The 13,883-nt window shown below is 46.6% G+C and overlaps 1 protein-coding gene across 1 annotated transcript in view; it reads right to left on the bottom strand.

The window, feature by feature from the left end:
- Rhogap100f (Rho GTPase activating protein at 100F) overlaps positions 1-13,145 on the bottom strand; it is a 65,934-nt gene extending 52,789 nt beyond the window's left edge. The window contains exons 1-3 of the mRNA XM_071776543.1: positions 12,694-13,145; positions 9,435-9,542; positions 3,382-3,625 (exon numbers count right to left, since the gene is read on the bottom strand). Coding sequence (XP_071632644.1) covers positions 3,382-3,600 — 219 coding nt within the window. The 5' untranslated portion in view covers positions 3,601-3,625; positions 9,435-9,542; positions 12,694-13,145. The remainder of the gene's footprint in view (positions 1-3,381; positions 3,626-9,434; positions 9,543-12,693) is intronic.
- Positions 13,146-13,883: the final 738 nt, after the last annotated feature.

Below are 13,883 nucleotides of genomic sequence, written 5' to 3'. Positions count from 1 at the left end.
AGAGCTCTCTACGCGACTTTCATTGCGAGTAAAGAGTTTTCCCCCCCGGAGGGGTTAAAACTCTTGGACGCACTCTCGCGTCGCGTATCGATTCGTGACTCGGGATTTCGGGTAGTTTAATATCGAGGTTTTTGCGTTACAAGTAGCTATACACGTACGATATCACTGAGAGATCCGATGTGCAGTCGGCGCATACAAAAGTACGGTGTATAGTCCCAGGGTTCAACTGCTTTGCAAGAATGCAGATATTTCTATACGTGACTCCTGCAAAAGCTTTGCATTCTTCGACGAATTTTTTTCCGGGAGAATGTCAGATTCCGTAGTATACGCGATCGCAAAATCGCGATTCAAATGCTTGCTAAATTGCAAAATAACGAACGTTTTTATAAACACGGTGAAATTCCCTGGAATATTAACGACCTGAACTTTTCGCTAAGCATTATAGATCCATGTGTATATTCCTAGACCTAAGCGGCAAACGATTAATGTCATAAATAGCTGTGTTATTTTAAACAGTCGGTATTTATATCTATGTGTTCTGAGACACAATGCAAACGGCGCGCACGGTTAATCAGGAGGTTGTCCACAAATCAAGTAAATTTTTAATTAGAGTAAGATTAATAGTTGCTTGGCGTGGCGTGGCGTTGCAGAGACTCGCAATGCATACGTTTCGAAATATGACACTATTCACAATTGAACTTTCGAACTAACCCTCGACATATCGGAAAACGTTAGCCTCTTTCAAGCCGATTGATAGGAACATATCGTTCTCCCCTATTAAATCATCGCACTCGCCCTCTCGTTCCTCGCAGCTTCCACGGTAGATGCGCGTGCTGTGCAATGATTGCCGTATATAATTGTTAAATTTTAATAAAGTTTATTCGGAAATAAACCCGCGTGATTCAATTAAATTATTAAATTCTCGTTACGCCGCGCCGGCTCGCGTCGGGCCATCGCGAAATGGTGCATTATATAATTACGGAACAATCACGAATGATATATGCAAATGCTTTCGCGTTCATATAACTAACTACTGGGGACTATAAAAGAGTGATCCGCCTTAAATACTAATATCAGACATTTAAAAAAAAAAAAGGAAAAAAAGAATCAAAGCCTGAGCTTTTAAAAATTTTTCGATTGACAAAATCTGTAAACTCTTGACGTTAATTCCGCGACTTTATAACGGTATATGATAATGCGATATCGTGCATATGATGCGACGTATTATATTTTGTGAAGTTTACATGGCGCGACCGATGTGATAAATCCAGGTGCAACGCTATGAGGATAACGTTCCGAGGGGAACGTCTGCCGGTATCAGGTCTGCGGATACACGTGGCGACCTGCGAAACGCGCACGTGAAAGCCCGTGACATTAACCCGATTAATCTCTACTTCGCTTCGATGTGGACCGTTCGACGCGTCCCGTGCGATGTAAATCGAGCGCGGTCGCACTCGATCGCGAGAAGCAAGCGACGAGAGGGCACGACCTATCTTAGATAAATCAGGCGTGTTTCCGGGCGTCGCACTAAATCGTGATAGGAGCGCGATCGATACATTAACAACAATACTTTCTTCTAACGGCTGCACATTTCTCGGATAATTTTAGATCGTCGCGTCGTCCTCGTTCTTTTCGTTATCGAAGCGAGATCCATCGGAAACTCCGAGCTTCAACATATTTCACAGAGTAGCGGTGTTAATTTTAAAAACGATATCTCATACTGCTCAAATAATTCCGAGGAAAGAGAGAATTAATTTTTATGTGCTAAATTGCAGCGTAATATTTTTTTTTTAGTGTTAACGCGATGTATTTTGCTTCAAGTTCGAGGGTAGATCTTGTGAAAGGGAAAATCGCGTGGCCGACCGATGAAAACCCACCGGGCGATTTATCGAGACAAATTGAATGGACGGCAATGCGAAGCCGGCGTTCGACAGGCGGTGTACTCGAACGACTTCAGCATCGTGCTTCCGGCGTCACCGTTTCGAGAATTCGCGGTATACAGCGATGAGGAGATGGGACGATGGGTTCGAAAGCGACTTCGGTTAACCTCCTCGCTCCCGGCGCCCCATCGCGTGTATATAAATATACTTTTTCTTCATTTCTAATACTGCATCAGAATATATCCGACCTTTTAAAAATGGTAACGGAAGACGTAAGTTTAGTTCGAGAGAGGAGAGAAGATAATCTCTCCCTCATGATGGTACAGTCATTTATGTTTCACGATTATAAATCAATATAAAGCCTTTAGAAAACTTTAATGTTACAATTCGAAGCGTACGTTAAATATTATTAAATACTTAAAAGCAAACCTAGCGACTATTATTGTTATTTTTATTATTCTTATTGTAAATGAAAGTGGCGTTACGTGTCATTGAATTTTATTACTCACTTGAAATCTGTTAAAACTAGTTTCTCGCCAAAATTAAGCTTCCCGCGCGGAGCGCGGAAGATCTAATATCGAGAAGTAAAACTTTCGACGGATTTAACTTCGGGAGTAGATAAAATTTCGCTCTTTACAGATGATTCCGAGTTATTTTAACGGAAACTTGATTTAACGCTTGAATAGTATCAATTACATATATTTGACGTCGAGATTCGAGAGTCGCAAGTTTTCCCACCGGGTATAAACTTACAGAAAGTAGAACGCGGCGAGTGACGGGGACGCTCTGCGTAGAATGTAAAATTAAATGTGTGCTCACATACGAATAACTTCTGCATCGTGGGCAGCGCGCAATATTATATCGGATAAAAGTTGCGATATGAACGCGTGATGGACATGCTGGACGATTCACGTTTGCCCTTTAACGTGAAATGTGATTCAGGCATGACACGTCGGGATCCTCGTGCGGGAATCAAAGATAGAAACGCACGAGGGACATTTCCACGATGCGTGGTGTACGCGTGTACGCGGGCGTTCTCAAAGGTCTCCTTTTTTTAAAACCACTGCAAGACTTCAACGTACATGATATTTAACGTAATGATGACGCGGCGGCGAACCCAGTTCGATCACTGGAAATGGACTCTGGCACATTCCGATTTGGCTCGAATCCATCGTAAGATTTATCGGTAAGATCTAAGCTCGCTCTTGCACACATACACATACACACACACACAAAGTTGCTAGCTAAACTTGTCCTGTCGATATTTTCGCTGAATCGACTTGGAAAATCTCTGAGACATCTCTAAGCGGTCTATGATATTCGATTACGACTCTCTCTCGGGGAGAGGGAGAGAGATTCTCCCGCAGAGAGATTCGCGGTTGTGACCCTCGGGGAGTTTCCGAGGGGTACCACTCGCCGTTTATTCGTGACCGCGCGGTGCGCGCGGTCTGCCCTGTCGTACGTCTGCGTGTGCGTCAGTCGTGCGTTCTATTGCACTTACTTTCCTGCGGCCGCAGCAGAGCATGGCTGCTGCGCTGCAGCTGCGGCGAGCCGTCGACGAGAGTTGAGGCTGATGACAGACGTAGCTGAGTCGTGCGCCCCCTTCCCGCTGCAGCTGCACCACGCGCACCTGCAGCTGCCCTTGCTCCCGCTCCCGCTGTCCTTGACCGACACCGACTCGACCACCGTACTTGATGCGCACGTGTTTTCGCCACTGCATGAGTTCGGTGCGTCATGCCCTCTTCCTGAAATCACGACGATAAGTCGGGTCAAAATATGCCGTTCCTTCGAAAGACCTTTCTTTTTTTTTTTAAAGAAAGGAAGAAGATCAGTAAAGTTCTCTTCTCTACCTTATCTTGAAAGTAAAAAATAAATTTTATAATATATACATATATTTTTTTTAGAACGGTAACCGTTGCGCAAATTTATGTAGCAAGTATAGAGCGTAGAAAGTATTAGCGGAGGGCGCGGGGAAGTATGTAAAGTAATGGTGGAATATTGTGAATTCGGATAGTTTAATGGCGCGAATATTCCGTATAATTGCCCGCGTATCGAATATGTAGACGACGTTCTTATAGGCGGCGCGCGGTTAATTTACGGCGACGTTAATATACGGTTAATATTGAGGCGCGCGCTCGTATTTTATCCACGGACGAATCATAAACTTGTAATGGATCCCCGTAATAATCCCCACGTGTCGCTCTTCTCATTTTCCTGTTCGCCTCCCTCCCCTCGCCTCCATCCTTTGCCGCAAAACTGTTTCCTCCGTCGCGTCTCATTAACCCATTTTCCCTCTCGTTCTCCGATTCGCGGTTATCTTAATTTAACGGCCGGCCTGTATCCGCGCGCGATCGATTACCGATTCGCGCATGCAGATGATTCCCCCCGCGTCCGCTCATCCCCTTTCTCTTCCCCCCGCAGATCGGCGACAGTTATATAAATCCACGAGAACGTGTGTACTCTCTCTTTCTCTCCCGCTTTCTCTCATTCTTCCCCTCCCCCCTCCCCCTTGTTCCCGTTCTACATTTCTATTATATCGTCCTCCGGCCACGCGAAATGTCTCTCATCTTTTTTTTTCCTCTCAGGAATAATCGTGACACGTGATGTCGGCATTAATAATTGAATACGCGCTCCGAGATACATCGATGTCGCGATTTCGCTCGATAAAACGACGAGCCTCGCCCGATCGCGTCGTCCTGAATTTGCCACATCAGTCAGTACCCTCTAATTTGACTTCGCTGCAATTTGTCAAAATTCGTTGAACACTTTATCTTAACCTTGATTATTTAAAAGAAACTAATACGCCGCACAGAACCAATTTGTCAAAATTCGTTGAACACTTTATCTTAACCTTGATTATTTAAAAGAAACTAATACGCCGCACAGAACCATTTCACTTGAAATTCTGAGACCGCAGAAGAAATTTAGAATAAACGTCAAGCGTTATGGATAGAGAGTCTGAGAAAATAATGCATTTCATATCGTCGATGTATTATAACACTCGCGCAAACGTATATTCGATTAAAATATTAATAAATTAATAAATATTAAATTGTAGGACCCCAAATCGGCGATATAATTTCGACGTAATTCGATTGCATACGTAATTAATGTATAAATTAAGCATTTTGGCCGAATTGTGATCGGCATATTGCTTATATAACTTCGCATTCAGATTTAATAATTATTTCCGATGTTAGTACGCACAACACGAATCGAGCTAAATATAATTTCGTCAAAGGATATAGAGTGAGAGAGAGCGCGCGTCTGTCAAATATTTAAACGCCGCCCGCTTTCGATTCTCGGGGTAAAATACAAACATCACTGGTTGTTTCAAGACAATCGATATACTACTATTACGTGTTGGCACGTACTTACTGTACTAATAAATCTGCGTCGTTCACGAAAGTCTAAAATTAAACGTGACATCTTTCGTCTGTGAATCGTTCTTTCTTTTTTTAAAAGGACGGAAATGGAAAGGATGAATTTCATCGGAACAAGTTTCACAAAAGTGTCCGTAATAATAAAGATCGATCGTCTCTTATCCAGCTTGCCAAATTTAAAGGAAAAATAATAATCTCTAGTATGAGCAGTTTTTTCATAATTAAGAAACAAAAATTTGATTTTGCGAATTTATTACAATATAATTTATAAGGTAATTCGGAGCACTGCAGAAATAAAATTTCTCTGAATTTTTTTGCTCCGGGTCACAGATTCAATTGTAAATTTTGTTAATCTTCCCAATCCCCCTCATCGAAAATCTTATTAAACATTTAATTTATTAACGATTTTCCAGTTTTCTATATTAAGCGTTATCATTAATTAACGAAAGGAGAGAGGGGAAAAGAGAAGCTGAAGAAAGAGAATAAAATCCGAACTATTTAAAATTATACAGAGAAAATCATTTAATCATAGAATTAATTAAGCGGTGAAACTTTTTTGAATTAATTGTTATCCAGATTATGTGCAAAAATTCATTGACTTTTACAATTTCTAATTTATTTTTATCTCAGGGTGAAAAGAATTATAAACTGGATATCGCTCCTCTCGGAGTTGGATTTCTAATATTTGCAACCTGAGATGGGTGACCCAATTTGTCGGACAACCTATATATCGAACATGATCGGATAATCTATGGTACATGCCGACATGCGATCACGGTTGATCTGGGGTCATAGTATGGCATGACAGGAATCTCATGAACCACGTCAGTCGCGACCGGCTATGCCAAACCGCTCGGATTACTATTTCTAACGACATTCTGTGTCAGACTCGCTCATTAAGATTCAATGAAATCCCGAAGCACGTGTCGACCGGTCTCTCTCCCTCTTTCTCTTCCTTTTTTCTCTCTGCGCGCCGAAATCCTTGACCCTTTATTGGTGCCTCGCCCTAAAAAGGTTCTCCCTTCCGTTTGTCCTTTCTCGTTCAAGTTCAAGGGAGATTTCGCGAACCCTCCATATAATTCCACCAAATTGTTCTTTAATTCTCTTTAGCAAGAAAAGTAAAGGCAAAGGCACTCATCCTCCATAAAACGAACAAATGTTATGCTACAATATTACCTTGCAAAAATTCGCACAATATTTTTGCAGCTCTTTCTCTCGTGGAATTTATAGCAAAATCACTTCTAGCAATATTTATATAAAAGACGATTGATCGACAGAATTAAAAAAAAATCTAGCTGTGTTTTTCGTTGAAAAATTGTTTAATAGAGTGCTATCTAAGCTATCTTTATAATAAGTGTTAAAATATTCTGTGAAGAAAACTTCTACTAAGTCAACGCATTTTGTAGACTAACGGGCTGTGTTTGCTGTAGAGATGAGTTTGCTAGAGATCTTGCCCGTCCGAAGCAGAATTTAAATAATCGTGCCGAATAAAATTCAAATACTGATAATTAAGAGCAAATTAATACTGGCATTTAACGGTGTGCAACGATAGCGTGTCGCGGTAAATTAAGAATAAAGGAAAATACTATTGTATTATTAGCGAAAGAACGAAGTTTTTGTCACGTGTCAATAGTCAATGATATATTACCCGTGATATATGAGCGTCTGACCAAACTCCTGTCCCAACTCCTGACGGTATTACTTCGCCCGCATCGCAAATAAATCGACGATACTTTTCAAGTTTGATCCTCCTGCGAATTCCCCTCCCCCCTCTCCCTCTAACATGATAGGTTTATCTTTTCGGTAAACTTTATTATCCTTGACACTTTTGGTGACAACCCCGCCTACACTCATTCACGCAATTTAATTAGAGCCAGACGAACTTCATTCATAGAACTTATTTGAAACGAGCACATGTCGGGGAAAAGTGGAGCACGCCGAGGCGCGATTGTGAGGAAACGCAGATGTCGTCCCGGCTTGAAACGACCGGCGTTACTTGCGTAATTGAACCGTTGAATAGAAGAGCGTTATTATTATCATGCAGTCTCGTTCGGAAAAAATAAGAAAACTCTTCAAAAAACGCACCTCAAAAAAATCCAACCGTTATTATTAAAACGTATTCTTTTACTTTTACGTGGTAAAGAGCTCAAAATTTCTTGTTACGCCGGTCTCGTTATATTGTTAAACTGCATGCACTTTTAAGAAGTATCAAGTAAGCGCTTTTAAAAAGAAAACGTGCGTTGCGTGCGTCGCTGTCCCGTAAATTAGTTTACCGTAGTTGCGGACACGTGAATTGTGGAACTTTGCAATGCCGCCGTGTTCTCCCTCCCTCGGTGTTCCTTATCTCGTTTTAGCCCATTCGATTTATCGCTCGCGTGCCGCGGCGATGGATCAGCGATCTCTCCCTCTCGCGAAATCCGCCGCGCAGACGGTGAGATCCGCTCGAACAACGAACGCTGACCGAGGAGGAGGCCGTAACCGCTAAGAGGTCGCGGCTGCAGCGGCTTATCCCGCCGGCTATTGCACTATGCATCGTAATGCGGAGTCGTAAAAGTGTCGCTATAGTTCGCGAGTAAACGGCCAATCGTTCCCTTGCGAAATTCTTTCGAGTCGGTGCGCGCCGCTGCAGGGAAGCGTTCCGTAGCGAAAGACGACGGGACGTTGAGGGGGCAGGGGGGCGGCGGGGGGCGGCGGGGGGCGGCGGCGGGAGAAAGAACGAACGGTATAATGATAATAATGCACATGCAACGGAGGAAGATAAACCGTCACGCGCTCCCGAGGGTGCCGTGCACCGATTTTGTATCCCCCGTCCCCTTTCGCCTCCCGCCACCCGTCCCCTTCGTCGCAATCGCGTAAATCTTCGAGAACGCGCCGTTCGTGCTTTATGGAGCCTCGCCGTAGCTGCCCGTGATTAAGCTTAAACACTCCTCGAGGCCCGTATACTGATTATACGTTGGAACGTTGGGAGATGCACGACGGAAGCGGCAACAGAAAAACTTGGGACTCGGCGAATTACGCAAGTCATCATTCTTTCGGTATTTCGGAAAATAAAGGCGGCGACCTAAAACGGTTACTGTCAGCCGACACTTTCTCGCGATTCAGAGCAAAGAATGAGATTTACGCGTTTTCACGTCACGCAGAAAAAATAATTGCGCAGAAAGATATTACCGTTATACCCGTTTCACCTCGTTGTAACAGCTCGGACAAGATTACGCCAAGTGGCGAAATTTATCGCGACGTATAAAGGCATATTATTACTGCGATATTGTGTCGCCGCTGATATATTTAACTATAATTGAAGCATTTTGGGCTGGAATTATGTTGTATAAATGTCATAGTAAATTTATTAATATCATCAAATTGTAGTCAACATCCTGTATGGTTTCTGCGGACAGGCACAGCCCATATTCATTTGATGCCGCGGTCCAATTTATTTCTGCAAGCGGGGAAACGACCCGAGCGAGAGAAATTATTTTTTTTTGTATTCAGATCTCGATGTTGCCACGTGACAGCCACCTTATTTGAGAAAAAAAAAACATCGACCAGCACGAATTTTCTGTCATGCTCAATCGCCAATTCTCTACGTGATTTCATTGGAGGAGCGTTATTACAGTTTCACGACACGTTACATGCAATTCATATTTCCAGAGTAAGTCGGAAACAAATAACTCTGGGCACACGATTTCCGGCTGACAGAGAAGAAGATTTGCGAAAGGAAGTAGAGAAAAAAAAGTGAAAGAGAAAGAAATTGAACTGCCGCGGAATTGTAACACGGCGCGGAAAGAGGATGATTCCGTAAAATAACGTGCTCGATCTCGGTATTCATGCTACACTTTCGAGACGGTGCAAAAAAAGAAATACAAAATCGGAAATTGCATTCTCTTTTTTTTCATTTTTTTACCACATTTAGCTCATCTAGTTTCGCGTCTGGGCTTTCTATTATCTTTTCTATTTCTATCAGTTTCACAGTCCCGACAATTCGGCAACTCCGCTACAGTTGCTATGCTTTTTTATTCTTTCGCTAAAATCAGTTCCAACTATAGGTTGTTTTGCCGGATAGCGGTCGATTGTGATAATTTATTTTCCCGTTGGACTGCGATTAGACGAGCGAAGCGTCAAACAGATAAGAGGACGCGCGAGCAAGTGTGTGAGAATCCTCCGTTTTACGTACCTTCTAAAAACCATCTCTCGTGCGAAGGGCCGGCGGGTCCCTGCTCGATCGGCGACTGACGATCTCTCTCATTCTGCCGGGCGCCGATTCTCACCCTGTTCCGTCCTCCTGAAAGATCACAAAGCGACCACCGTTTATTGCTTACGCGAGTCGCGAGGGCCACGTGATTGCGGCCAATAAATTATCGCCGTTATCGAGAGGCGCGATTACCCCCGGGGCGGGGGGGGGGGGTGGACGCGAGAAGAGAGCGGGGCGGGCAGAGGGCAAGGGAGAGCGTGCTACGGCAATTTTTTCCCTGTAAGTATATCGGCGTTTAAACGGCGCCACTCCGCTAATGGCGTATCGAAGGTGCAAAGAAAGCAAACCGATCATTTCTACGCACACGTGAGATTAACTACGTCCTATCACGCCACACGGGTTATCTTAATACTCTTACACACGCCACTTAACACTTAACGATGCCCGGCGATTTTTTTTCTCGCAAATGTTATTTCGGCTCGTTCCTGGCAACACCGTGCCTCTCCCTCCCTTTCGCCCTTCCTTTGCGCTAATTTCCTTGTAACATTACGCTCGCATGACATGCAGATTAGTAGAGAGATCTAACATTTGCCCGATATTCAACAAACACGGCGGAATCCGTTGGAAATAACTAGTTGAACGCGCAAGCAGTTAAATCGCTTAGCTGTTTGCGGTATCAATAAACGATCTCTCGATTTGTTCGGTGCGATGTTTAACGCAAAAACCACGTGCACACACACGTCACGGTGACAAAGCGGAGTTGTTCAACGTGAAAGAATAATGAGGATCAAGCGAGAGAACGCGCGCCGGCATTTGTTTGTTTATAAATACATTTAAACGTTGGTTAGCGCTTCTGTTAAAGGGGCAGAGGCATCCGGAGAAACTTTCGATACACGGAGAGATCACAGCCGAAGAAACTATTTAATTTCTAGCTCGTCTAACTCGCCCGCATTCCGCTCGCCGAGGGAATCTAATTGGATTCTTTCATGTTTGACCGTTCATCGGAATTTAGGCATTTACTCCGATTTCGCACCGAAACTCATATTTTTCGCGAAAGTACAATCGTACGTTTGTAAAAGAATCGTATATTTCAATGTAAAATATATCTTTCTACATTTTTTTATATATCTGGTAGTGTAGCAAAGCAGTAAAAGCCTTTTTGCAACAAATAAAAATCGAAAATTGGAGTAACATCGATCATACGCAACGTGATACATTCAATCCCTTTTTATAAAAAGAAACTGAGCAGAAAATATTCTTTGAAGAATATCATTCGGGAGGGTAAACGAATGTTTCGATGCGGTGACTCGAAACCTCGTTCCCTGAACCTATGATAATATTTCTTTGAAAACGAGGTAGGGCACGGGGGGGTTAAGGACGCCTAAAGAAGTGGAAACGGACGGACATAGTCAGACAAGACGTAGCGAAATCTCGTGAAGATCGTTCGCACCGGCGTCGCTCGCACATCGAGCGACGGCGCCGCGTCACCACCACGACGCCGCCGTCGGCATAACCATTTACATAACCGACATTCAACTGGTTCTTGAACTTCGCTCTTCGATTCCTTTCTCGCCGTGGCGATCCTCCTATGCTATATCGATCCACGGCCACCACGCTGAAAGGAGGGGACCTCGCCGGCGCGTGCAAGACGGAGAGGCCGACAGCCGGAAGAGGCGGCGGGGAGAAGACGAGGGGTATTTTATTGCACACGCCGGGTATATTTGTTTTTTTTTTCTCTTTTCCATCCAACGCTGTACGCGCACTCGCGGCGAACCGGAGCACGCGGACGCACGCAAGAACACACGTTCGAAATCCCGAGGATCAACGTAGCTCAGGAATACCGACGAGGAAGACGGGTAACCGCACGTCTTTCGCGACGTTCACTATATGTAAGAACGTGCGAGTGACATTTCCTAGGATCCGTCGCTGTTCGCGACGTCGAAGAGCGTTCGTCGTTAACGCGTGCGTCTGACGTGAAGACGAGAAAGGCAATCATGTTTCTCGCGAGACGTCTCGTTACGCGAAGAAGCGTAACACGTTTCGGATAACGACTTTAACGGAAAGAATTTTTGACGCTCCGCGTTATCCCGTCTTACCCACTAACGAATTATATTCCACTTTAACGCACGCGAGAATAAAGCGTGTACCACTAACGATCTGCGCGAATAACTGACGTATTGACGATCCTTGTCGAGAACAAGAACCTATCCGAAGTAACGGGGGCGATCAATCTCTCCTCGATGAACCCGCCGACAATCGGACCGACTTTCTCGAGAAATATCACTCTCAATACCCGCTTATCACAGAAATGATTGCCGGCACAAGGCTAGTATCGCGGAAAGGGCTTTTTTTATCGCGCCGGACGAAAGTGGAGATTGTCGAATTCGTTTTCGAGAGTCATGCACTGACGGAAAATCGCTCACCGTTAAAAACGAATTTCTTGAAGCGAGATGACACATTCGGGATAACGTATGACGGTCCTTACGGAGAACCTACGGAGGAATCGTCGATGAAACCACAGTATACCGCGCACGAGCGAAGCATGCCGGAAAAGGGGAACCGCACACGCCGAGTCGAGTGCGACGGGGACTCACCGGGGACCGCGTTGTCCCGCGAGGATGAGGACACCGGCGCGGCGCGTCGACGTCCGAAGCGCGCAAGGAGCTTTCGAGCGACACCTGTGCCGTCTCGAGGTCGGGTCGAATAGGAAAAGCGAGCCGGTGGCGCGTGGGAAAAAGCGATGTGCACACGATGCCGGTGGTATATTGGATAAAGAGAGACAGATAGAGAGAAAGAGAGAGAAAGGTGGGAGGAGGAAGCGGAGGAGAGAAGGAAAGGAGAGAGAGAGAGAACGGAGCCACCACGAAAATCGTGTGGTGGCGTGCCAGCCGATGGTCCCGGACCAACCCGATCGATATACCCTTTTTTCGAGAGTGCCTTCTCTCTCGGTCCGTCTATCTTTCTCTTTCCCTATCCCTCTCTTGGCCACTCTCCGTCTCTCTTTCATCCGTTTCACTTGATCTCTCGCTCACGCTCGCGAACTTCGCCTCACCCTCGGGACGAGAGAGAGTCCGACGACCCGTCTGCCTGCCTGCCTGTCTGCTTTGCTCGTTTCTCCAAGACGAGAAAGACGAGCGAAGGACTGGCGCCGCTGAAGGAAAACGCGAAGGGAGAGACACAAAAACGCGGATAAATCGTAACGCTTAAGAACGTCCCTCTCTCGCGAGCGCGTAAAACGTACCTGACGAGAGCGGGAGCACGAGAGCGGGAGACGCGAGAGAGCGGTGTGTCCCGGCGCGAGCGGCTCTCCTCTCCCCCTTTCCTCACACTCGGCCCGCTCTCCTCTCCGGCTATTTTTCTCCTCGCTCGCTTCTCCCGCGGCGGCGAAAGGAGGCAGGAGGAATCTTCCGGTTGCAGCTTTCTCACCTCACCGTATAACGCCACGCGGGAATCAATACGCGCGCCTGCCTCGAGCCTTTTTCCCTCTCTCTCTCTCTCTCTTCCTCTTCCTGGCTCTCTTTCTCTCCCTCTCTCTCGCGCGCACTCTCGCTCGCTCGCTCGCTCTCGCCTCCTGTCGCTCGCGCACTAACCACTAACCCTCCGTTCTGTTCTTCCCTCTCGCACTCGCTCGCCCCCTTCCCTCTCGCCCACTCGTTCACTCGCGCTCCCTCTTTCCCGCACGTCTCTCTCTGTCACCCACCCTCCGGCTGGGCCACCCTCGCCGACCGTCCGCGCACTCCGTCCCGCGATGCCTTCGCCTCTCCTCTCTTCCTCGCGCGCGAGCGCACCCTTCGTGTTCGTATACGCCACTCCGCCGTACGTTGCTGAAGAGCAGCACCCCTTCACTTCCCCGTTACCCCTGCTACTCGGACGGTGCACCGTGTATGTCCGTCCTTGTCCTTTCTCTTTCTCTCTCCTCGCCACGAGCACGAACCTCGAACGGGGCTGTTCCTCCTCGTGGAGGGTCGGCGAACGAAATAGCACCTCGACGACGACGACGACAATGATGACACCGTCGGCGACGACGGTGGAGGCGTTGACACGAGGACCGTGATTACGAGCTCGCTCAAATACGCACGCACGTACGCACGCTCGTACGCTTTCACGCACGCACGCACGGCGACGACGCGAGGGCGAGGGTGAAAGTTGCGTGGGGCGCGTGGAGGCGCTTCGCGCGGGAATTGCGAGCCGCCCCTGCGTCAGGGAACTGGAGGACTACCGGCTCGCGGGGTGCAACGCGCCCCGCCGCATAGCCACGACTATACGCTCGGCCGCCGTCGCGCGGACATGTTGAGGGCTGCGAATACGCACGCAAGCGCGCAGGCGAGCGAACGTACGAGCGAGGGTGGCGACGGGTGCGACGACGACGTCGACTACCACCGCCGTAGTCTTCGTCGTCGTCGTCGTCGCCGTCGCCGCGCGCAGTAGCGT

This window comes from Temnothorax longispinosus, chromosome 4 (genome assembly GCF_030848805.1).
Source record: "Temnothorax longispinosus isolate EJ_2023e chromosome 4, Tlon_JGU_v1, whole genome shotgun sequence".
Taxonomy (NCBI): domain Eukaryota; kingdom Metazoa; phylum Arthropoda; class Insecta; order Hymenoptera; family Formicidae; genus Temnothorax; species Temnothorax longispinosus.
This window is presented reverse-complemented; position numbering and strand designations above follow the sequence as displayed.